This window comes from Podarcis filfolensis (assembly GCF_964270895.1).
Source record: "Podarcis filfolensis genome assembly, chromosome: 8".
Lineage (NCBI taxonomy): Eukaryota > Metazoa > Chordata > Lepidosauria > Squamata > Lacertidae > Podarcis > Podarcis filfolensis.
The window spans coordinates 25,803,561-25,829,656 of record NC_139611.1 but is presented as its reverse complement, the minus strand read 5'-3'; the positions used below and the strand labels follow the sequence as shown (position 1 = coordinate 25,829,656).

Genomic DNA, 26,096 nt, shown 5'->3' with positions numbered 1-26,096 from the left:
ATCCTAGCCATTGTCAACCACTGGTTTTGCTTGAGATTCACCACAGAGAGAGGCTGAGAGCTGGTTTATTTCCATGTTATGTTGCTGCAGCTGTCCCCAATAGCCAATAAAGTTGGGGTATTGCTGTGGTGCTTAACTTTCAAGGCAGGAGAGAGAGAGAATCTCTAAAAACAAAAGCTGAGGAATGGCTTCCTTCAGAGGCTTGGCAGTGGCCCACATATTTAGGCTGAGTTCTCAACCACCAACGGCAGAGCTTTTTCTGAGGAAACTGGTAAAGCTCAACTCTGCAGGCTCCCAAGCAAAGAGCCCTTTCCCAGCCATCTTACATTCACCCCACAGCAGGACTCCCCATGGAATTGCTGCTGCAGCAGCAACTGCACACCTTCCTCCCTCCCTGTTGTGGGTGAACCTGAATGTGGCTGTTGGCCTCCAGCAGCACCCATTTGCTTTGAGAGAATCTCTTCTGGAGGCACCCAGGTCTCCTAAGGAGGCAGAGCCCCTCACTCTGTGCTGATGATGACTGACATGGCAGGCCGTTGAACGTTAATCTTGTATTTTCTGTTTCTCCCCCTCCCAAGCTTACTTGGATAGCCTTGAAGGTAATGACTGAAAACGCCCAGCATTTGGGCTCATGAGCTTTTCACTTTCATTGCAAGCCAAGGAGAGGGTCTGTCCATTTTGCTAGAGCACACGTGGGTTGCATCCTGCTGTGGAGCGTGCATGCCAGCAGTCCTGCTTTGTTATGAATGGCAACCTGTCCCTTATGAAAGGGGCGCATCTTCAGGGCCTTGCCTGGCACCACAGAATTTGCTGGGGGGGGAGTTAGACTTGGGGTGCATGCCGGAGGGAGAGACCGCAAATCACTGCAAAGCAAGGAAGGACTTCTACAAGTAGCTAAATAGGTTAAATTTAAAGTTGTTAAAATCATGAAGTCTAATTTAATTTCCTTAGCTTTTTCGTTTGTATGTTTTTGCACTCAGTGGCCAAAGCTCTGGATGGCAGGGAAAGAAACTGGCTCAGAAACAGCCTGCCCATTTTCCTTTAAGTTTATATAATTGAAGTGGGCTAGGTGCTTTTAAATTTAAAAATGAAAGCTGAAAATTCAGGGAAGTTGTCTGGTCCCTGGAAGCCCACCTCCAGTTTGGCACACTGGCCTTCCATTCCTACCATTTCACAGGCAGGCAGAATTTGCCAAGGATGGGCCAGAATGGGGGCCTGAGTCCTCTCCTATCCCCTCTTTCCCAGCACCTTCTTCCTTCGCCTACAAGTGTGGTGACCCCCTAAACTGCTCCCCATATGGAGAACATACCAGTTTGCTTCCTTGATTAGGAGAATTGAGAGAGAACATCATCTGGCAGCAGTGCAGATTTGGCAATTTGCGGGGAGAGGTTCAAGCACAATTTGGCGGTGGGTTAGGGTAGAGCAGCGGGGAGAGATTCCTCAGTCACAAACACCAACTGTTCTGTACACTTTGCTGGTTTAGAGGCACTCTACCCCCAAGAGGTAGCTTATGCGGCCAGGAAACAAGGAGTGGCAGCTTCATCTTGCCCAGTTTCTCCATTCAGTGACCCATGTGTCAGACAGTAGGGGCTAGATCAACCATTGGCCCAGTCTAGCATGGTGGCAAGCCTTGTGTGTCAAGTAGCCACAGAGCCCACTTTTTCTGTGTGGCGCTGGTTTGCACGTAATACTAAACCAAGGCTCATGGTTCCTCTTGGCTCCAGGCAGGTTGGAAACCCTAATTGTACAATGCCAAGGGAAAACAGGCGTCAGTTCTCCTGTGCATCAGCTGTTGGGTGAGAGAATGAAAGCCTGCTGGATCAGCTGCTCAGGGCTTGCAGACCACTTTGTACACGGGTTCCCCGGTGCAAGTGGGATAACCCATATGACATCATTATGACATCATTTGATTGACATGTGGGTTGTCCTCACCTACCTGTCAAAGTTGGTCAATGGGGGTGTGGCCCACGGAGCTGGAAATGTTGTCCACCCTTGCATTGGATGCTGCCCATTCATGTAAAACATGACTAACCGCATAGCATGACTAACCGCATAGCCCACTATCAGGTTGAAAATTGGTGACGTATTTGGCCTAGTATGCAGGTTTGTGTGCTTTCTCTGTCTCTTAAACATGCACAATAAATGGAAACCAAGTCTTAGAGCAGATTAGATTTTTTTAAAAACCAAACCATTTCCCCCCATACTCTGAGGAGTAATTAAAATATTTTTGTCATTGTCCCTAGAAAGCACTCTTAATTGGGGAGCATTAATATTTCCTAAAAGTCCCAGTCCAGTCAGCTTCCAGTTTGTGGAACATACATGTACACCATCCAGAGATGACTAACAGGTGTGCCACAGATGACCCACCTTGCATTGAGATACATTCTGCATTTTAAGGGCAGAGCCTTTTTTGCATATTCAGCTGCCCATCCTCAAGGGATTGAGCTGCTTTGTGTGGAGAACTAGTGGAGGGGAGGCGGGTTAAGGGTAACAAGGAATGGAATTTATAGATGCAATCTTTCCCCCTATTATGTGCCTTGCTTAGTAAAAGCAGGAGGGTACTTTTTTTGTTATTGCAGTGAAATTCTTCTGTGCCCATCTCTGGATTTTTCCCTGAGTGACTGTTATTTTTGCCTTTGGGAGTGCTTCAGCCTTTCTCTCTCTCTCTCTCTTTCTCTCTCTTCCCCTTGCAGTATGCACTTTATAAAAAGATGATACAAGCTGCCATCCTCATCCAGAGCAAATTCCGAAGCTACTATGAACAGAAGAAATTCCAGCAGAGCCGGAGAGCTGCTGTCCTAATCCAGCAGTTCTACCGCAGCTACAAGGAATGTGGGAAGAGGAGACAAAGTCGCAGGACAGCTGCTCTCGTGCAGCAGAAGCTCAGGTGAGGTGGGCATGCTGGAGAAGGTAGACAGGGCAAGGGGCTAGTCCTCACTGATCTTGGGCAGTCCCCCACCCACATTGACTTGCCAGCCAATACCAGGCAGAGTGGATGGATGGATGGAAGGGGGTGTAAGGCAGAGATTGATGCTTATGCACTTGAGTAAAAGAATAAATTATGCACTAAGGAAACCTAGATTCTGCCCGCCCCACGATGAATCAAGCAAATGCATAGGAACAAACATTATTGCTCTCAGAAGCCACGATTCTGCATCTGTTACCGAAGAGTGCCTGCCAGCTCACAATTGGAAGGGCTAAGAAAGGCAGGGGGCACTGATGGGCGAAGGGACAAAAGGGCAGCTCAGATAGGTGGGAGCTTTCTAATGCAAGCAGGCTGCAAGATCAGTAAGTACAATAGGAGGGTGGTATTCAGTCACCAAGGACAGAATGAATCAATATGCATCAAAGCAGGTGGCTGAAAAATTCTAGCCAAAGACCTTGTAGGAAGAAGGCCCATGTTCATAAAGTGTTTTGGTTTTTTATAGTTCTTTCTAAAAATAAATATATTAAAATTTTCTCTAATACAGTAAAATTACAACTACAAAAGATACAAATTGAATAAGTAGAATACAAAGCCCTCACTTAAAATTAATTGTTAGCCTTTACCACCACAGAGGACAGCAGCTCCTCCCAGCTCTCACCTGGGATCTTTCCTTTCTCCTCCCAGCTTCTCACCCTGAGAGACCGACCTTTCACTCTCTTTCACCCAGGGTCCTCCATTGACCATCGACCACCCCATCAGTATGCAGTCTTTGGCTAGAAAAGGCTCCAAACATACGACTCCAAAGAAAGAAGAAAAGGAATAAAAGCAAAGAATAGAAACAAAACAAAAAAGAAAGGAACAATAAAAAAGGAGGGAGAGAGAGAGAGAGAGAAAGTAAAACAGACAAAATAAAAAGAAACTAGCAAAAAAATACATGGAGTGTTTTGTCAGCCAGCCTCCCTTATTATGAGTAAAAGCACTAAAGTTTTTACAGACATCAGCTTGGACAGTCTTCCTCATAGTAGCATCAAGCTGCTCTATATACCACAGGCAGGCAGTTGGTCCATATAGCTCAGTATTGTTTGCACTGACTGGCAGAGGCTGTCCAGGGTTCCAGAAAGGGGGAGTGAGTCTTTCCCAGCCTAACTCGAGGTGTCTGGGATTGAACTTGAGCTCTTCAGCATTGAAAGCAGATGCTCTACTACCATTTACTTAGATGGCCTTTTCCCCTCCCCACTTCCTCCTTGGTATCTCCTGGACCTTGATGTTCTCTTCCTTCCCTCCTTTCTTGCAGAAGCAGCTTGCTCACCAAGAAGCAGGACCAAGCTGCTCGCAAGATCATGCGTTTTTTACGACGCTGCCGCCACAGGTGAGACATCACCAGCGTTCAGTTTCTAGGTGTGCCCTCACCAAGATTCCTAGTTGGGGGCTACAGACCAAGGATTGGAAGGTAGTGGGGACAATCACTTGGGGGGCTGCAAATGGTTGTGCCAAGAAACAAAGTTCAGGTGCTCCCCAGAGGATTGGAGCCTGGTTGGATCATGAGTGTTGGTTTGTCCATGGATGTTGTCCATGGGAAGCTGACTTGGGCCTCTGAGGGCAAAGGCAGGCACAACACTCTTGGCTGCAGCCACGTGAACCTTTGCCTGCAGTGTAAATCTGGTTTTATAACATCACTGTTGAGTGCTAGATCTGCTCTTGGTTTGGACCCTCTTACATGCTTCAGGGAGCTGCCTGCCTTTAAACATATACAGATGCATACTGTATATTTATATTAGTGGTTCCCTATACCTTATAGAAATATTAATGATTGTTTCAAAAAACAGATACTAAACTGCCCTGTCAGTTTATTGTGTGGTTGATGCTTTGGTGATGTGGGCATGGTCAATAGGAACCCAGCACCTTTCCTGACAGGCTCAATGTCTGCAGAAATTTTTTTTTAGGTTCAAAAAAGCCCCCTGTGTTTCCCTCCCAGGACAGTATAAGTCTGTGGTACCCCCAGGTAAGGCAATAGGACATGCTTCTGTGGGATCCATCCCAAGAGGACTGTCAGTCCAAGCAGTGGGGTGTAGAGGGGGTGCTCCTGTTGCTTCAGGATGAAGAAAGGCCAGCTGAAATTTCAGAGTTTGGCACATGAGGAGGGGAGGCAAGAGGAAAGTGGCTGGGTGGATGTGCTAAGAAGGAACAGAAGGGGAACTAAGAGCTTTTCTGCATATGACCCAGGATAAAGTATGTCATTTCAGATTTAGGACTAGTTGGGTGATGCTGGAAACTGCAGAGTGCAAATGAGTGCAACCAACAAAGATTGTGGGGTTTGAATGGGCAGCCAAGCTTCAAGTAGAATTGCTGCTAGGCTGGAATTGTGCACTTCACCTGCAGTTTGGGCTGGGGTGGTGGGAAGTCACTTAAGTGCAGAAGCTGTCTTAGATTGACAAGCCTCTGTATGATGCCTTCATGGCTCCCAGCAACAGTTCAAAGCTGCTCAAGGCAATGAGTCTGCAATCCTATACCCACTTACTTAGAAGTAAGCTCCACTGAACTCAGTGGGGCTGAATCTGTAGAATCATATTGTTACCAGCTCCTTCTAGCTGGAATGGGGCCTTCTTAGTCTTCAAGTAAGTCATATTCTATGATTTTTTCTTTTCTTGTGCTCAGAGAGAGCAACAGGTTTTGTGGTACATGAAAGCACTTTTCAGTCACAGACCAAGATGCTTTAATGGCTATAGCAACTAATGAGTGTGCACATTTTTCAGGAAATACAACTGAGGAAATGAGTTTTAAAACTATTGAGTTGTGCCCTACTCATGATAGACCCATTGAAATTAATAGCCATGGCTCAATTTGTTACCTTAATTTCAATGAGTGCACTCCAAGTTGGACTAGCATTAGATACAACCCATTATTGAAATCAGTAATGCAGGCCTCTTCGTCCCCCATGAATTTGCCTGATCCCCTCTTAAAGCCACTGAAGCCACATTTGGTAGAATCAGATTCCACAAGCTAACTACATGCTGTGTCAAAAGTAATTTCTTTTTCTGTCCTGAATCTACTGCCCACTAAGTTCAGAGCAACCCCAAATTATACCGTTGTGAGAGAAGGAAGGCAAACCCTCTGTCTAATTTCACCCCATCTCATCCCTACCTACTTCTTACTCTTCTGTTATCTAAACTAAGAAGCCCCCAAACAGTACAGCTTTTGGGATATTCCAACTAAGCTCTTTTTAGAGTAAGCCCATGTAAATTAATGAACCTTAGTTAGTCATGCCCATGAACTTAAGTGGGTCTACTCTGAATAGGACAGAGAGTTCTGGAGAATTCAAAGGTTTGCTTGGTCCATTCTGATTAGTCCTAACAAAAAGACTCCAATATTATCTTGATGTAATAACCATCTCTTGTAACACTAGAATTCGTAGACATCCAATGAAGCTGGATGTTAGAGGATCCAGGACAGACAAACGAAAGTACTCCTTCAGACAGTGTATAATTAAACTATGGATTTTTTTCCCACGGGAGACATTGAGGGCCACAAATCTGGATGGCTTAAAAAGAGGATTGGACAAATTCATGGAAGATAAGGCTATCAGTGGCTAATAGCCAGTATGGTTATGCTCTGCCTCCCTAATTGGAGACAGTAATATTTCTGAATACAAGTCACTGGAAAACTGCAAGAGGGGATGCTTTTAAGTCCTGCTTGTAGACTTCCCATAACCATCCAGTTGGCCAATGTGAGAATAGGATGCTGGACTAGATGGGCCACTGGCCTGATTTTTCATCTGATGTCTTTTGTTGTTTAACTGGATACTAATTCACTTGTATTGCCATCTCTGCTCCATTTACTCAAAGAACCTTTGTTTGACAGACTTTGTTAAAAGATTTTGGAGCTCCAAGTATATACTTCTTTCAAAATAACCACAGCCCATGTATTAGTTGGTAACATTCTGGTTTCTAGGAGTTGCTCACACAATGGCCTCTGTGTTTGTTTGTGTATTTTGTACCATTCTTCCTATCATATGTGAGGGAGAGATGCAAACCTCCCCCCCACCCCAAAAAAACACAACCTCTTATGGAAGGGACAAATGGCGATATGACAAAGCAAAGTGGTAGCCTCTTTAGCTTGTGATAGCCTGACTCCAAGGGCTCATCAACACTTCCACTTGTCTCACTCCTTTCCTACGGAAAACCCACTGCCTAGCTCTAAATCAGAGCAAACGTCACTCCAGAGAAAACCCAAATTGCACTCCCAATGAGTTCTAAAGAGTGGTTTTCCCCAGAGGAAAGTAGCGGAACAAGAGGAAGTTTGGATAAGCCCTGAATATGCTTTGAACTTGACAGCACTTTTTAAGGATGTACACCAGGGGCAAGCAGGTTATCAATTGGCAGTCCAGATGTCATACCTGTAGCCCCATCTGCTGGTGTTTCTTGACATCCTGTGCACAGCAAATGACTAGTTTGGCTTTGAAACAAGTAATAAGGCATGACTAACTTTTTCCAGCAGAAAACACCTCAGGTGGCAAAACAGCATATTGGGATCAAGAAGCAAAGGGAAGGGGCTCCTTTGGAAAAGTGGCCAGCACCCTTCTGTTGAATCTGTTGTTAATCAGAATTTTGATTTTGATTAATGGATTTTCATTACTTAATTTGAACCTTGGTAAGAAAGTGAAGTTTTGGTCAGTGAGCCAAGATGGCTACAAGGTTTTGACAACGGCTTAGATACTTCTTGCTGTGTTCGTAGCCCACCATATCCCTGGGGTTACAGTTAAGGAACACCTTCTTTCTGATTATCACATAGTCTTTCTAAGAAAATTTGTTCTAGTCTTCTGAGTCAGAGAAGGAGGGTCTTGGAACCTCAATCTACTTCCCACCCAGCTTCAATAAAAAAGACCCGTCTTTGGGTTTTGCTCAATATTGTATGGTGCTACTCAACTGGCCCCACCCTCCCAGCACGTAGGTTGTTGCAAGCTGGCCCCTGAGATCTGACACCCCCCACCTTGGCCACCCTCTCCTCTCCCTGTCCCTTCCCCAGAACAGGCAGCTTGCCTATCCTCCTTGATCTGAAGCTGTTGAATAAAAGGTGTCTACCTGTTGCCATCTATATGCTAATAGCTCTTTGCTATCGTTTTGCGCATCTGAAGCCCTCTGGTGGACCATAGGCGGTACAAAAGGGTGAGTTTAGCTGCCTGCTGGACTGTTTCTCTTCCATTTAAAATGATATATCTATATATATCTCACTATATATATATACATATATACACACATATATATATGTCTCTCTCTCTTTGCTTTCTGCTTGCTTGCATGGGGCTGCAGCTGAGATGATGACCATGAAGTTTCACATCCATTGAATTCTCTCTGAATCGGGGAAACTGACCATGCCACAACTAACTCTTGCGGTTACTAACACCGCTGCTTCGTACTACCTGCAGTAGCTGTTACAGATGCATGAACGGAGCAGGGGTGGGGAGGGAATACTCCTGTCCATCCATCATGGGGCATGCTGACCAATGAAAGGGAATGGGGCAGAAATCTCTGTCCCATTATCCCCCACCCCCAGTAGCAGCTGTACTGAGCCTACCTAGCTACATTCTCTGTGGATGGTATCTGCTTCTGTCTATACAAAATTGCCCATAGCCTGAAAGCAAGGCTCCATCCAGCACAAGGCCTCAGTGCTTTGTTGAACAGACTTTCTGTGAGAGCTTCCTTCTCTAGCCTAGGAAGCGCTGGCTCTCAGCACTTCAGGACAGGAATCAGGAACTGGGGTGCTGGGGGACGAGGGCTCAGCCAAGTAAAACATTGTGGGTGGGTGGCCCCTCTAAAGGCACAGGATCCGCCCTTGCCGATGGCAGGTAGTATGAAGTCTATGGATTTGATGAATACTGATAGCCTAACCGTAGCTGTTGTCTATTGTAGTTCAGGATCTGGGAGAAGCCCCCAGCCTGGATCAGGCAGCCCAGGTCTGACCTGAGAGCAACACACACAACTGCAGTGGCATCATGCAGGCTCTCTTTTCCTTCCATGTCCTTACAAAGCCGACATCTTGCTCCATGAATGACTTCTGAAAGTCAGTAGGGGCTAAAGAGAGGAGGGCTGGATGTGAGCTGCTGGATTGCAGGACTGGGAAAGAGACTCAGCAGAGCCCTTGCTGCCAATCAGAGCAGGCAGCACTAAGCAGAAATGAAGATCCACTGCCTGGCTTACAATCAGGTAGTTTCATGTGTCTGGAGCAGGAGAGCACACGCTTTGCATGCAGAATGTCCATCTCCAGCAGCAGTGCTGGGGAAGACCCTCCAGGACCAAGCACCTCATCTTATCTGCTTTCTGCACAGTTAGAGGATATGCTGTCCTTGTTCCTCATTTGTTGTGGGGGTCTGTTCTCACCCAGCCAATCTTGCAGTTTGCTGGGCATCTTGTTCTTGGAACTGCCTCGGATATGGGATTTTATTTCATATATTCTTTTAGTTATATCATTTTTTTTAAATGTGAACCACATCAGAGTAGCCAGCAAGATTCAATGGCAACATTCCTCCTTGAAGCTGGCAGCAGCGATGAAGAAAATCATCCTTAAGATTTCTTGTATAGCTTTCTTTCCATTCTCTGCTGAGTCCTTTAGTGGCTTAATCATGGGGTTTGTCCACAACTGAGCATTATTGAGCTGTTAATGCACACACACACCCCGCCCCACATTTGAATTAGTTCACGGCTGCATATACATGAATTTGCCTGTGAGGAAGAACTTTTATCTTTCTTGTTCATGTCAGTAAGCATTCCCTTTTGCGTTTTTCCCTGCCTTCTAATTTGCTGATTCAGTTGTGCCAAATAAATACTGACAGGGCATGTGTACAGATAACTGGGCAGGCAATTTTTAATTCTTAGCACACACTTTTGTAGTTTTCTGACTTTGTGCAAATCTGAAGGATCAAAAGAAAATATCTAAGGCTACACTCCTCCATTCGGGAGTGTGCCAGAAAAGAAATTAAAGCAATTGTATGTTTTCAGCACATACTTTGAAATTAATACTGTTCAGTATTTGGTGCAGATTTTTGTGTGTGCGTGGTTTGCTTGTACAGTTTTCTGGTTTTGTGCAAATTTGAGAGATCAAAAGGGAAAAAACCACAAGGCTGTACACCATTCGGGAGTGCAGTGAAAATAATTAAGAATATGACTGGAAAAGAAATGACGGTATTGAGATAGTACTGAGCATGGAAAGGTGAGTAGCAGAAAGTGAAAATAGATCCGCCCACCCCTAAATAAATAGTTTGCAGTTCCAAGTGCAGTAGTTTGGAGCCCAATTTCCACCAACGTCACATTCCCCCTGTGTCGGGAAAGGATTGGTGTTTGAGGGTAACATCATGTGGATAATGCAAATTAAATGGGAAAGCAAACAGCTGCAAACACACAATAAACTCTGGTGTGAACAAACCCACTGATGTTTGTCCAGAAAAAGCCCTCTCCTCAAAACAAAACAAAACAAAACAAAACAAAACCACACACCCCACAACAATTCTGAAAGTCTTACATCTCAAGTGGTGACCACATCTTCCCAAAATATGTCTTCCTATCCTGTTGCAGGTGTTGAGCTTGTCACATTTCTTTCTGTGGCTGTCTAGTAGAAGTTTATTAGCTACGTGGTAGTTTTTTAATTGGGTTAATAGCCATTCCCTCTACCCAGGGAACTCTCTGGCATGTAGTTCTGTGTTGGAATCCTAAAGTTCCCCAGCAAGATAATTTCTCAACGCCACCATCAAAACACCATCAAATACAGTATTTCTCAAGAAACTGCAGGGAAGATGTGGGTTGTGGCTGACACCATTGTGTGTGTATGGCTTCACAATCCAGGGGTGGAAGTGCACTGGATGCTGAGCAATGGAAGTCTGTCCACTGCCTCAGTACTGTGGGCAAGGAAGCCTCCCATTCACAAATGCAAGGCTGGACTGATGCAGAAGAATTGCTTTTGAAGGGGGCTGGAGAGTGGCCTCACGCCTTTGTGAACACACTTTGTAACAAGTGTGTGTGCATGGCAGGGTCTGCTCACTGCTGTGTGGACACCGGTTTTGGACAGTGGAACCCATTTTGATGCCATTTGACTCTCCCATTGCCAAATCTATTGGCACATTTGGTATAGGTGAGGGAGCTTTCCCTTTTATACAATACCTTTAGAACGGTTGTGTGCTGCCAAGCTGGGATTTGAAAAAAGAAAAAGCAACACGTTTGTTTACTGGTTGTCCCATAAGTTTGTTGATGATGCCATGTTTGGTATCCTACAGTAAAAAATGCCACTGCACCGCCTCTTTCTCTCCCTTCGCCTGGCAATTTTTACAGGGCTGCAAAATGAGAAGGATAATTCCCAGCATGGGAAGATCCTGCCTCATACAAGGGGGACGTGGGGTGTCTCTCAGTTCAACTAGGCCTTAGAGGCATGATAAATAGCTTCAGGATTGGGTCCATGGAGCAGCCCCATAGCACAGCTTGTGAAGGGAGGTGTTAGGACAGCTGCTCTGACAGGTAGAAACAGCTGCTGCTAGGACTAGGCACCTAGGGGGTGAGCAAAGAGAAAACTCACAGTGCTGATGAGAGAGGGGGACATGAGAGTCCAGAGCCTGGGGCTGACTCAGAAACACATAAAGACAGGCACAGTAAGAGAGAGCCCCCTAAAGTGCTGAGAGGGAGGCTTTGCGGCAGGAGGCAGAGTCTTTCCTAGTAGTAAGTGCAGGCAGCCACTTCCCAACAAAAGCCATGAAAGCTGCTACATTTGGCCATCAGCTGAGCATCTATAATATGGATCTTTGCTTTGCAAAGGATCTTGATCTGACAGCTGACCTAAAAGCATTCTAGGGGCTGAACCCCAAAATACCATTTTAGTTATTCAACTATGTTCTATTTAGGCAGGTGGAGGAGAGTCCAATCAGGTCCTTCAGTAATTTTGCAGATTTGTCGAAGGGGAAGCGAGAGCTTTAATCTCACTGGCAACCACAGGGCACTTCCACACAAATCAGCACCAAATCTGGACTTGCCATGGCGCACCAACCCTGTAAGATAACCCAGTAGCAACGGGTGTCCCATTCTCTTTTTGTCTCTCCCTCTCCTTGCTACCAACCATGTATGTCACTTGGGGCATAGTATAGGATTCCCACTTCTCTCTGTTGATCTCGGGAGTAGGAAAACAGCTAGATGAACTCCCAAGTCTCCTACTTGACAATTCCTGCTTTCCCAGGCGCCTTAACAACAGTTGTATAGTCCAGTGTCGGGAGATGGATCACCCGCTGTTGAAGGTATCCAGGATTCAGAAAAGCCCAGGAATCCAAATCAGCAGTTTTATGCAAAATGAAAATATAAAATAGGGAGTGAATATGCAGATCAAAATGGAGATAAAACACTATGCTAGAATGTTGGATGATGATGATGATGATTTTATTTATACCCCACCCATCAAATAAGTTTTACTCAGCATAGACTGTTGTTTCTACTTCTGTGTAAGCTGCCTTGAGTCCCTGTCAGGAAAAAAGTTGGGATAAAAATAAATATAATAATGAAATTTAATTGTCCTAACTTAGTCATGTCTGTTGTTTCAAATGGGTCTACTCTGACATTTATCACCTTTATCCCTGGCATTTTGAGCCAGGGATAAAGGTGCGTGGAGGTGAGGAATAGGAGCCACCTGTGCCATGGTCCGTCCCTTCGGGGAGAATTGGATGGTTGCATGTTAAGGTGGCTTTGGGCACCTGTTTTTAGCATGGTTCATGTCAGCCCAGACCCACTCCTGCGCCTCCACCTCCTCCTCACATTGCAACCCCCAGGGCTTCTGCATCAGGCGGCCATGACCATCTCTGCTGCTTTGATTTCCCCACGAGAGCGAACAAGAGGGAGCTGCTGCTGCTCTGCCCTCCTATACAAGGCCACACCTGCTGTGGCTGCGATTGCCGTTGCTGTGCATGTGCGGGACACACTCACATCTCTGAATGCTGCTGCTGCTCCTTCCCAGTTGCCATGAGAATTTGTACAGCCCCCATGCACCTCACAGCACAAAGCGCGCGCACAGCTGGCCTCTTTCAGTTAGAAGCTTTGAGGCAGGCCTAGTCTGGCTTCTCTTGTCTAGGTCTCTGTCCTGGTTCAGGAGTGGGCAAATGCTGCAGCAGCTGCTTTTGCCATGACAAGGAGTCACAATGCATAGGAAGATTTTGAGGTTTGAAACCTGGGCCTAACCTAATAACCCATCCATGAGTATGTATATGTGTATGCATGCATAAGCCTCAGAGTCAGTGTGATCGGCTGGTTAGATGAAACCTCTGGATTGGACAGATGTAACATAAGTCCTGGGACTCTGGGCTTTCTTCCTCTGCCTGCTCAACAGAGCACTACGGTCTGCCTGCTTCAGCTCTCAGTTCCAGTGACTGACCTCCGAGGCATCTTTGGGCTTGAGAATATGCACCGCTGGTCAGGATACAGAAATAGCTGTCCACAGCTCAGACCTGGAGTGGAGAAGCCGTAGCTGGGACCTGATCTGTAGTTCAGCATGGCTGTTTCCAGAGCTCCTACAATGGGGTTTCATGGTTCCTCTGCCAGTGGTGACCCTCCATACCTGGTGCAATGGCGTTCTGGCACTGTCCTGTGGGCTTTGCACAGGAGTGGGGTCCTGGCCCCTGCACTTACACACATGGCATTCCCTGGAAGCAGTGTAGGAGAGGGAAGCATGTAGCTCAGCTGTGTGAGGCATTTCTAATTGTTTGGGAAAGGTGTGGGGTTTCCCGCTGGCAAGACAACACTGTCTTGGCCCCACAGCTTGGGGGCTGCTCAGGGAACATCTGTCATAGCTGTGTAAGGGGTTCCTTGCACTTTTGCATGTCAAAGCAGGCTTAGCTGTTGCTGCCATTTCATGTTAAAGAAGAAAAATGGGCAATTGGCGAAAAGATAGATATACTATGTTCAGTGAGTAAGTTTCCTTATATGTACAGCCCTCTTGTGAATATTGTTGAATAAAAAAAGACCTCTCTAGCCAAAGTGTACATCTTAACAGCTCCACAAAGGACATGTCTGAAGGGTTCCCACAGGCAAACCTTTCAGAGCTGCTCTTTTCACAGTTCTCTATTGAGTGGGGGGTAACCAACATGGTTCCCCCACCAAATTTTGCTGGATCCCAACTTCCATCATCCCTAACTTTTGGCCATGCTGGCTAGGGCTGGTGGGAATTGGAGTCCAACATTTTCTGAAGGGCAACCCATTGGCTACCTCTGCTGTGCAGCTTCTTCAGGTGCAAAGATAAATTTTCCAGATCTGGGAGTGGTCCCATTGATAGCAGCATCTGTATTTAAACAGGTTGTAGTATATTCATTGTTATATTCAATAAGGGTGACTGAGTACTGACAATAGTGTCTTTTGGTAAGTATGTCTCTTACTATGTTTGAAACCTGAATTAACCACTAGCCATTTATATATGACATTGGATTTTTGGTTTCTTCTGAAGTCTCATCAGCTTCCCAGTTCTTGTGCCACCTTGAGAGTGCATAGTTAGATGGTGTCTTTCTTTCTTTCTTTCTTTCTTTCTTGTTTAACCTGGACTTCTCATGCCTTGGGCAAATACAGCATCTCCCTGCAGCATCAGGGCCTGAGATCCTTCAGCGAGGTGGAAACAACACCAGGGAGAGACTTTCAAAGGCCAAGAGTGAAGCTAAAGAGAATGGTGGATTTGTTGTTGGAAAGCCAATCTGGGGTTAAGTGCAAGAAAGCCACCCAAGGAGGCAGGGCAGGTGGGAGCACAGAGAGAAGCCAGTAATAGGAGCAGTAGGAGGAACTCTTGAGAAACTCTGAAAGGCTGGGAGGGAGGGAAACAGCCAGCAGACAAATGCCTTTCACTACACAAAGAAGAGGGATAGAAAGAGGAAGTTTGGCCTGGAATTAGGCTGGGGAGGCCCTGTTCAAGGGAGGGAGAAAGGGTTGCTGCAGCCCAGTTCTCAAGAAGTCCATGTGACTTAAGACACTTGTCACCACTTGTCTAAACTTGTCCAAGAGAGCAGGGATGAGAAAATAACGCATCACATGTGGTCTGCGTCAAGGCAGCCACAGCCACCATTTCCAAAGTAATCTTGTTCCGTTTGCCTCTTTCAGGAGCTGAATTCTTTCGAAGTACAAATCAGTGTGTTAAGTTGCAGGCCACATGCTCTGGGGTGTCTCTCTTATTGGGCCTTCTCTCTCTTTTTGCTTTGCAACCCAAATGAGAGATCTGGAAAAAGGGAGGAGCCCCCATTTCCCAAATTTCCCACGAGCCATTACTGCTCTAAGAGAAACAGGTAACTGATTCTAAAGTCCCACCCTGGGGCTCCACCCACTCCACTGCCACCCTCTGCTCCTTTTCCTTCACCGGTCAGTTTCTGACCTTCCGCATTGCCCCAACCAGTTCTGCTGTCCACTTCATCCAGCATTTCTTTGGCTGGGCATTTTGGAGTCCGCTGTGATGCAAGACAGCTTTGCAATGTGCTTTTTACTCACTCAGCCATTTCTCTGCTCTTACAAAGTTATTTTCCCCGCCTAACTAGACCTAACTCATTTTGCTCACAATATCGTCATCTGAAGTTGGGGTGGGGAGGTGGATAATTGGGCAGAGGGCTTTGTCCGCAGGTGGCTTTTCAGGGCTTCCGCTTCTGCCATTGCTTCTTCAGTATGTTATGCAACCCCCTTGTGATTCATCAAAGAAAGCAGCAAAGGAAATTCTCTGCTTGGAGGGGGCGTGAGGCATCTACTTGGCAGCGGGGTGGGGGGGTGTGACCACATCCTTTATTGAAATGATGCACAGTGAAAGTGTTTCTAGTTTAAAGTTCTCAGCTGCATCCATATCATCTAAATTGTAAATGAAGCTTCTATCCCACAAGTAAGATGCTCTGGGTGCTACTGGAAGCAACCGCCCAACCCTCATCAGATTAGAATGGGGAAAGGAGATGGAAGATCCCACTCAGTATTCTGCTCTGTGTGGGGCTTGTTTAACTCTATGGTGTCTGGATGTCTGCCTCTGTTGTAGTGTAATCTTCATGCCTCAGGGTTTGACCACTAAGTGTACAAATACCCACTCCACTTTTTAGACTTTTCAACTAATCAGGGTGTTTTCAACTATATTTGAACCAGATTTCTCTTGCTACCATATCTTGTAGTTGATTCCTGGGTTTCTTCATCAGTAAATCACAGTGTTCTCCACGGTGCTTACACGGATGTAAGTGTGAATAGGATTGCACAATAAAACGTTGGAGAGAGTGGGTGGAATGGATATTTTTATGCCTATCCATTTGGGAGGAGAAAACATGCCAGTGTCCCCTATTCGGAATGGCCTAAGTGTTCTCCAAACTTCCTTCCTACTGCTGCGGAAGATTGGGGATAGGTTTGAGGGTGTGCATTCCCCTTCCATGGAGTGCTGGCTAGGCCTGTTGAGTCTCACCAGCATCTCCACTGAAATGGTAGGATAGCTCGAGAACATAGCCAAGGTCTGCTGGGAAGGGAGGCTTTTTTCTGAACATATCCCAGAAAAGTCAAAGTGTTCTTCAAATGTTTGCAGCTTAATGTTTTTGGAAAATAAGAGAAAATAGCAACAAAACCAAAAGAAAGTGAGAGCAATGTTAGGAGATTTGACTAATGGTATATAAATTTTGCTGAATAAAATAAATTGGAATATTTAGTCTTTTGCAAAACGGGGAGAAGTGTCTTTGCATCAAGGAGGAAGGAGAGTAAGGATGTGATTTTGGCTGGTGGCATCATGGTCGTATTGAACCTGCAATTTCATTAGCACTATATATTATCGATTTAGTACTCTGCACATAGTTGTAAAACTGGATATAGTGTTTCCAACAAAGCATAAAATTATTTTAAACCTACCTGTGTTTGAAACAGTTGCTCAAAGCAAGTTAGTATCACTCCCCTGCCCCAATACCCACACAGAAAAAGGGGCCTGATCCATCTCTAGCCCAACCTGGTTGCATGCAGCCAGCAAGCCTAGGCAGCAAGGAGCCACCCATCTATCGCCAACACATCCATTACATCGAGTCTGCATCAGCGTTCTGTGTAGATCTGCCTGGCCTGGCCCAAGGCACAGGTATATGGAGGTGAGGCTCATGTTAAAGGTCATTGTTACATCTTGTGGTCACATCAGAAACTGCAGCTCTGGAGTCTACATCCATTTCAGCCAAGGAGCATCACAAAGCTCTTAATACCTCAAGAGTCAACAATTGTCTATCTATTAAGTAGTTGGTCTGGTGTTTAAACCTCAGCATTCAAGCAAGTCAGCCACTTGATTTGGTCCCAAGAAAGGCGTTGTGTAAATTTCTAGACGACATCTGTACTCGCGCAAATGTGGAATGTGGCGAGAATCCGCATGCATTTTCCAGACAATGGCAACTGGTCTCCACCAGTCCAGACACTGCATGCTGATGATGACAGATGGTGCCAACAAAGCATGACTTGCATCCCCTCCACTCCAGCAGAAGTGCTCTGTTAGCCTAGACTTTGCATGACTCAGCATGTCTGCAAAGGAGCCACCAGCTTCGATTGATCATGCATGTCCTCAATGAGACCCCATAGCAGGTGGGTCTTCTACCTCAGTGAATGGGTCCACAATGGGAAAATGTGGGCTTTGCATGGGAAAAGCACGCCTGGCCTGACACATGTATCTCCTCTTTCTGAATTTAACATGTCTATTGCCTCACCTCACTGTGAACATGGTGTGCCTAACCGGCCAGGTTGCAAGTCAAGAAAGAGGTGGGAAGACGCTTGACAAAAGGGCTTTGTGGACAGTGACAAGAACTATAAAAAAGAGGGAAAGGTTTCTAGCTTCATGGGGCAAAAAAGGAAAGGTCATTCCAACCTCTGTCTTGGCCAAGGAGCCAGTTGGGAAGCCTGGCAGACCAGTGTTGTCTCCAACAGAGGCACATAAAGAGAGAAAAGACAGGATAAGTCCATCACCAGGAAGAGTTACTCGTCTGACAATTTCAGTTGGCGCTAGACAACTTGCCCATGGCTTCAGCCAGTGGAGGTGCATTGCTAGATGATATTTTCATCCCTTCAGCATGCTCGCTGTCCAGCAAAGATGGCCAAGCTGGTTGTGAGCAGGTTGTCTGAACCCACCTTGAAGTGAGCATCATTCTTGGTCTCATGGAAAGTTCCTGTGCATACCTTGAGATCCTACATATGCAGCTGACTGCAACAGAAGGTTCAGGAGAAAGGCTGGTCTTTATGTTGAACTTATCTTGGCCAGCTTTTGACCAGAGGTGGGGCTGAGGGAGAGACAAGAAGCCCTTGCCATGTTGGTACCACTACGTAGCTGTACCTTTTACGTGTAGCTGGTCTTTTTTACACAAAATGCCATGTGTCTGAAGGGGCAATCCAGATCAGGAACCTTGCTTGGTGAGCAGCAGGGAATTTGGGTGAAAACACCTGTTTGTTTAGATGAGAGCTTTATTCCTCCATGCAAACTGCAGGTATAGGGTCCTGATTGGGATCACAGCAGAAGGCAAAGAGTTAAAAGAACACAGACCATTACGTGCTACCTACCGGGATTCCAATATGGATCAAGCACCACCACCTCTCTGGATTATTTTTTTAATGTACATTTAAATGTTTTTTATTTAAACAATTCATTTATATACTATTTAACTACAATAGACTAAGCAGTTTACAAATAAGCAATACAAAAAGTATAAACCAGTTAAAACTATAAAATCAAACTTCAATTAAAAGACCAGCTGGGATTAAAAAAATATTTTTAGTAGATGCCAGAAGTTCAGTAGGCAGGGGACCTGTCTGACTGCAATTAGGAGTTTCATAAAATTGGGCTACATGCATCTGAGCCACATGGGACTGCTAACAGTGATGCCCCCCAAAGGCCTCAGTGATCGAACAGGGATATAAGGGATTAGGCCATCCTTCAGGTGTCTTGCAGCCAAATTCTTAAAACACATTGTAAATTAATACAAGAATCTTGAAACTGGCCCGGTTGCGAATGGGCAGCCAGTACAAACTTGAGCACCGGAGGTTTGTGCTGGCGACAGTCGGACCCCCAACAAGTCTAGCCACAGTGTTTGGAACCAGCTGAAGCCTCTGGACAATGCCTGAGGGTAGCTCCACGTAGATGCATTGCAGTAATCAAGTATTGAGGCTTCCAATGCATAAATCACCATGGCCAGACTGTCCCTGTCCAAGAACGTCTGTATTTGACACACCAACGAGGCTGGTAAAAGATATTCCTAGCTCCTGAGGCCTCCTGAGCTTCTGGGGACAAAGGTGGATCCATAAGCACTCCCAAACTGCAAACCTGTTATTTCAGAAGACGCATAGCAGCATCCAGAACAGGTGATTGGCATATATTCTAGACATGGGAACTACCAGTCTACAGATAGATCTTCTGTCTTTTCAGAGCTCAAGCTATTCTCCCCCCCTCCCCCAGCTTTTTCCTAGAAGCTGCTTCAAATGACACTTGCCTTTTGTGACAACTGGATACAGTTAATTTCTTTCTTTTCTTAAATTATTAGTGAAATATGGGAGAAAAATGAGGTGGTTACTTCCTCTGCCAAAAAATAACAATAAAGAAATGCATAATGCCTTTTCATTTTTCACACCAAGGGTTTTGGAAACAGAAACGTCATACCTTTCCCCCATTTTCCCTTTTCTTTCATTTCAGAGCGAAAGAATTGAAAAAGGCCAAGGAACTTGAAGAAAGAGGCGGCGGCGGCAGCATCCCGTAGCAATGTGACATTGCTTTTCAGACTGTTTTCATTTTCTGTTTTTAGCAGAAACATGCAACAACTACAAAAAAAATTATTTAAAAAAAAAAAAAAAGAAACTGACTGCAGTGCCGAGAATTTCGGCTGCAGGATTTTAATGGTAATGTTTAGTCATTACATTTGCACTTTCATGGACAACTTTTAATTTGTTCAGCAAGACATCTTGGAACTCAAATCTTTGGTTGGATCATGGGGGGGAAGTGACACCCGGAAGGCGTTTTCATGAGTTGCTTCGTTCCTCTCAAATATGAAAAAAAAAGAGAAGCAATTAATTATCCTTTTCATATAGGGCTGTATTAAAACAAAACAAACAATGTGTGGAACTGTACAAATAATAATACCAAAAAAAGCAAAAACCCCACAACCCAAGAATGCTATTCCTGCACCTGTCAATCATCTCCAAGACCCGGAACCGTTGGGATTCCCTGTGGAAAGGCGCTGCTCACCTTCCTTCCGTCTTGCGCGGGGCCTCCATCTTCCCTCCTCCATCACCTCCTTTGCACACCTGTGTCTTTTTGTTCTTCATCGAATCTCTCTCTGCAACTTTTTAGATCTGCTGGTTTTAAATGTATCCCGTGGGACTTTTCCCAGAAAGCTGTCAGTGTTTTTAAAGGCAAACGGGTATTTTGCAAGAGGGTGGGGTGCGGGGCGGGGGAGAGAGAATGGGTGAGCAGCTCAAGCAAAAAGATCCTTTTGGTTCGGTGGTTTTCCTTTTTCTTTCTCTCTGTCTCTCTGTCTCTCTCTTGTGCTCTCTCTCTCTCTCTCTTTCTCGAGCCTTCAAGTATCTCAGCTGCCATATGCACTTCTCATATTTGGCACTTTATTTTCTGGCCTTACTTCACGCAAGATTTTTACTTCTTTAATAACAATGATGATTTGTAAAGCATTTTGGTAACCTGCAGACCTCTTGTTCGACCGAAGAGTCACATGCAAATAAGCTGACTGGACATTTCTACCACCGAAGGGAGCGAGCAGTCGGGTGCTGCATTCCGGCCAGTAAATCTCTTGTTTTGGCTATTTCATCTCAAAAAAAAAAAAAAAAAAAGAAAACCTAGGCAGTTTCTGTACATAGAGAGAAGGTAGAAATGGAAATGAGAAATAAATATTTGAAAGGGAATATATTGATTAATTGCTAACTATTTTATTCACAAAGGGTCAATAACTTGGCAAGAGAAATTTGCGTATTTGTATAGTTTTGTCTGAATGAGCGAGAAGAGTGTGGATGTTTGTACATATTGTATATACTAAAACAGATGTGCATGAATTCAAGGACAAAAAGAAGACATGAAAAAGCAAAGCATTAGTGGCTTATGGTCTGTAAAATGAAACAAAAAAAACTTTATTTCACTATAAGAAACTTTATTTTAAATGTTCTTTAGAAGAACATTTTGCTAACGCATGACTAAACTGCAGAAGCAGAAGAGCTAAAATGTATTTAGACTTAGGAAAAAAATGGCAAAGTAACATTACTTTTAAAAAAAGAGTTATGTTTACATTTGATTTTGGCTACCAGGAGTTTATTTAAATTTCTTTTAACCTTCTTGGTTACCTTTTTAATATTTTATTTAATTTCTCCTTTTTTTGCCAATGGTGCCAAGTAAAGTGAATGCTAATATTGCTTAAGAAAAATTAAGTTATTTTGCAAAGCAGATAATCATAAGAATACAAAATTGTATCTAGCTTAACACCATACACTCTCACTCCAATAAAGAACACTTAGAATGAACATAAAATAAAAAATAAAAAATAAAAGAAAAAGAAATAGTATGAAAGTAGAAAAAAATATGTTTCACATATCCATATTTCCTGCTGGAAGTCAGACAATGTACTAAAAATTGCACAAAATTTTAAAAAAAGAGTAAAAGTTTAAAAGATGCAAGCAGGTTTTGTAGGGGTGTCATGGTATATTGCTATTTCCACATAGACAGGAGCCAAAGAAATCTGTTTTAGAAGAGTCATTTCGATATGGAAGCTGATGTGAAATGTAGACGCTGGGAAGTGGGGGTGAGGGGTGAGGGGGTGGGCAAATCTTGATTTTTGAACTACACTCCGCTGCGCCTGAAGTCAGATGGATTATTTTGGCTTTTGACTGGGTGTAGCTCAGGTCAGAGGTGGCGGCGGGGGGCCGCCAGCCTGCCCGTCCAGCTCTGCCTGGCTACCTCCGTCCATCCCGCACGCCTCCCCCCCCCCATGCCCTGTATCCTGCTAGTGCCAGTTGAAACGTTGCCAGTGGGTTGGTCGCTTGGCCTGGCCTCTCTAGGCATTTTGCTTTATGGAAGAGTAATTGTTCTTGCTTGATCCCAGCCACCAGATGCAATGTGTAGTCTTTGCTCAGAGGCTTGTTGTGAAGCCTAAAAATACTCACAATTCTGTGAAGCTTTTAAACTGGTGTCTTTATAAAAGAAGAGTTAAAACACACAAAGATTGTGGCAACAAAAGCGAAAAGAAAGACAAAAGCCAACCTGGGGTCAGAGCTCTCCGTGCCTTTTCTCTCATTGAAATTGTATATCTCTCTCTCTCTCTTTTTTTAATTCCTTTATTTCACTTCCAAGACTGAAAAATAACTGCGGTGTGTGTGCTGAAGCTCCTGCTTAGACCCCTCTGTGCGTTTGTTAAGTGCTGTTTTGTGGCCCAGTTCAGTAAAGGGGGGAAAACACAGAAAAGCCCAAAGCTGGGCAGGCGGGCAGAGGAGACCTCAGCTCCTGCTGCTGCCCTCTCAGGCCAGCCCTGGGCTTCCTGGGCCCTTCCTGGGCACAGGGGGGCAAAGAGGAGCAAGGAGCCAGAAGCAGGCGCCAACTTGGCAGCACCCTCTGCTTGCCATTTTCAAACGGTGCGCTTGTTGTCTCATTTTGGGCTGACCCTTGTTGCTTTCCGTCCTCACCAGTCATGACCCGAGTGGCGATTTTGGGAGCCTATCCGCCTCCGTTTGTCCTAAAAGGGGGTTCTTCAGAGTCAGGGCTACCTTGAGGTGTTTCCGCTTCATCCCTTCCAGATCCGCGTTGACCGAGTGTTAGCCTGGCTCTCGGGGTGCTGCCAAGGCTGGAGCAAGAAGCCCTTGCTTGGGACCTACAAGGCAGGCTGAGGGTCACGGCTGTCATTTCCCCCCTCCCCTTGTTCCTCAGAGAGCTCCAGGTGGGGTCCTTGTTGGAACAACCTGTGTGTTTATTCCAGTTTGACACGTGCCAAAAGGCCTTGCTGAATCAGGGCCATCACCTTTGGGCATATCAATGACCTCGGGCATGTTTGGTTTGAGAACGCTCCCAAGACAGTATATCAGTTTTTTTAAAATAAATAAAAATATTTTGCTTGCCCTTTCCTGGGTTGCGGGACTCAGTTAGAAACAGGAAGACCCCTCTCGGGGCCACCTTCCTGAATCATCGAGGTGCCTGAGCGCCTGAGTCCAGGACCCTCTTGTATGTCTCCCCAAAACCCAGAATTGCTCCTTTGTGTGACATCACGTGTGAAACGAACGATCCTGTGTGAACGAAATAAAGAATATAACATGAACCCCCTCTATGGTTGCACGCTTAATGGCAGTTCCACACAGCAGTTGGCGCCCAAACAGAGGGGAGGGGGGGTCCCCGAGACTTGCATGTAAACCTAGTATAGATGTCTCTTTTTGTAAGTTTTATTTTTGTAACTGTGCATGTTAAAAGCATCACTGAATCAATGGATCTGTTGAAGAACTCAGCTGCTGGAACCATGCAAAATGTTTTGAATTGCCCTTAAAATATGGAAAATGTTTTCTGAATGCTTTATATTCTTTCTGCTGTAAATTAAAAATGAAGAAAATTTCCCCACTTGAAGTCTGTTCTTTTTTAAGATATGCATGTATTAATATAGCTACTCCTATTTCAACACACAGGGTTGCCACCAACTAGATCCTGCTCAGAGTAGACCCACTGAAATCAATGGACCTAAGTTAGTCATGTTCATTAACTTCAGTGGGTTTACTCTTGAGTCAGGCTAGCCTTGGATAAAACTCACTGTCAGGTTTGGGCACCTGTTCAGGAGTGCAAAATGGGCATAAGTGAGATGGGATGTTATTAAAACTATACCCATTTCCATGATTGAGGGGGACATTTTTGCTTCTCATGAGCCCCTGTGACAACACAGGACATGCCTCCAGCCACTGGCTATTCTTACAGGCCATGATTTGGCTTCCAGTCGCGAAGCCACCTTCACAATTTTTCCAGCCTAGGAAGAACGGTTTGAATCCAGACTGCAAATAGGTAGTCCAAAAGCTTCTATTCCCACAGCTGGTAGACTCCTTTCTTTCCTGCCGCTGATTTATGGCCAAGAGTCAAACACACTCTTTTGTGGCTAAGGCAGGCTTTGCTCCATATTTTCAAAGTGTAGCGTTCCACCCTCTTCCCTCTCAGTTCCTTTCTCTCACACATGCAGTTCCAGTTTTGTTAAATTCCATATTTATATTCCAATTTCTTCATCACTTTTTTTTTTAAAAAAAACTTGCATTCCGGGAAAGGTTACTGTATCATAAACGTAGAGAAAAACTTTGATATAAGCAAACCGTGGGCTCCCATCTCCCCCCCCCATCATCCGAATGAAATCCGCTCTCAATCCAAACCTTTTAAATCCTTGTAGCTGGGTTCGTTTTTGCAGTTTATCACCTCTAGCACACACCTGTAGTTTAAAAAAAAACCCAATTAGCAGGATAACCTGTTCCTCCAGGAACGCGATTTAGGGTCATGGCAGCCAGATTGCTCCATGCACCCAGTGCCTTTGTCTGCCCTCGCATTCCATGGGGAAGCAAATGCCAGGCAAACTGTGGATGAGAGCCAGGTTCCTCTTCCAACCAAAGAGGAACGCAGAAAATGCAGATTATCTGTCTCTCTTCATGGTGTCGGGAGAAGCGTCCATCCCCTGGCACACAGGAAACTAGAAGCCAGCAGCCCTGCTCTTTCTAGGCAGCAGATACAGGCAACAAGTGCAGGTGATCAACTGACTGCTGACCCTCCCCACCCTGCCGCTTGAGGCAACTGTCAGTGGGCCCTGCAAGACAGCAGTCTGTTGGCCTGTCAAAGTCCTCATACCATCAGGAAATTTCTTAATGTTTCATTTAAAATGTTTCAAGCCCTGTGGTTCATGGCCTTCCCTCTAGAGTAGCAGGTGGAGAATCTATGATGTGGTTCCCATCATTTCTGGGCATGTTGGTGGTGGTGGTTCAACAATATCTGGAGGTCTGCAGGACCCCCACCCCCCATCCTCCAGCTCTGAAGCAACAGAAAACAAATTGACTCTGTCCTCTAACATTTTAATATCATTTCCTGGCTAGACATACCCAACACCTTTCCTCATTGGACCTGTTCTCCAGGCCATACCTCTCAAAATAATCAGTGCTGTTCTTCTGGCATTAAAGAGGGCTCCAGCAATTAAGATTCTCAGTAGTATTTTGTACATGCCAGGCTTGAATTGCCCTCAGTGCTCTTTTCCATGCTGAATCACAGGAAAGGCTTTTGCAATGCAAATGCACTTTCTGCCCAGCCTAGGCTAGCTTTCCATTAGCACTGCAAAGGCCACGTCAGAGCTGCTTCTGTGTGGAAATACTCTCTGGGCTTTGGAAGACTGGCTGAGTGACAGGTTGTGCCGTGAGTCAGCCATCTCGCATATGTGCCCAGGTTTTGCCTACCTTCCATACTTAACTCTACATTTATCTCTGCTGAAATTTGTTTTAGCCACTTCTCTGTCTTCTTGTTTCAGTCTTCCAGTGTTTTAGCTACACCACCCAGTTCGGTGTCATCTGCAGATTTCCATTTCTTTGTTCAATCATTTATAAAGGTGTTAAGCAACAGCAGACCTAGGTCCAAACCCTGCGTTGCACTCTTCTCCAGGTAAACAAAGAGGCATTTGTAAATGCTCTTTAAGTACAGTTCCTTAGATACCAGTAGATAACAAGTGTAATGGGGGGAAATTGTCAAAAGCACTGCTGAAGTCAATATGCAGTACTCCAATGTCCGCAGCATCCCGCTGATCTACCAGACTAGGGACTCATCAACAAAAGGAGATGAGCATCATCTGTCATGCCTTGTTCTAAGAACATAAGGCAAGTCCGGCAGGATTAGGCTAAAAGGGGACCTGTGGTTTCCAACAACCAGCATTTAGAAGAATTATGAATGCGCCTAATCCTCTTATAAAGCCATCCAGGTTGGTGACTATCACTACTTCCCGAGAATTCCTTGTTAGCCCGTTTGTGGCCACAACCTTTCTCTAAATCAAAAGCAGGCAGGGTCCGGTCCCGCCCAACATGCCCACCTGCCCAGCACTAGGCATCATATTTGACATCAAGCGTGGTGCAGGTAAAAACGTGCCCCCCCCATCAGGTACTCCCAAATGCAGCCGGTGATGGGCTGTTCCGTTCTTAACTTGAGCGGATCTCCTCTGAGTAGGACGAGCACCGGAGGC

General features: G+C 45.2%; 1 protein-coding gene across 6 annotated transcripts in view; it reads left to right on the top strand.

Annotated features, from left to right (window-relative positions):
* CAMTA1 (calmodulin binding transcription activator 1) overlaps window positions 1-23,473 on the top strand; it is a 701,783-nt gene extending 678,310 nt beyond the window's left edge. For 3 of the 6 annotated variants that reach the window (XM_083628409.1, XM_083628411.1, XM_083628412.1), the window contains 3 exons: window positions 2,694-2,887; window positions 4,221-4,295; window positions 19,571-23,473. In XM_083628409.1, the coding sequence (XP_083484535.1) occupies window positions 2,694-2,887; window positions 4,221-4,295; window positions 19,571-19,634 (333 nt within the window). In that variant the 3' untranslated portion in view covers window positions 19,635-23,473. Of the gene's footprint in view, window positions 1-578; window positions 600-2,693; window positions 2,888-4,220; window positions 4,296-8,057; window positions 8,089-19,570 lie in introns of all 6 variants that reach the window. The other 3 variants (XM_083628408.1, XM_083628407.1, XM_083628410.1) reach the window with 3 other exon arrangements.
* The last annotated feature ends 2,623 nt before the right edge of the window (window positions 23,474-26,096 follow it).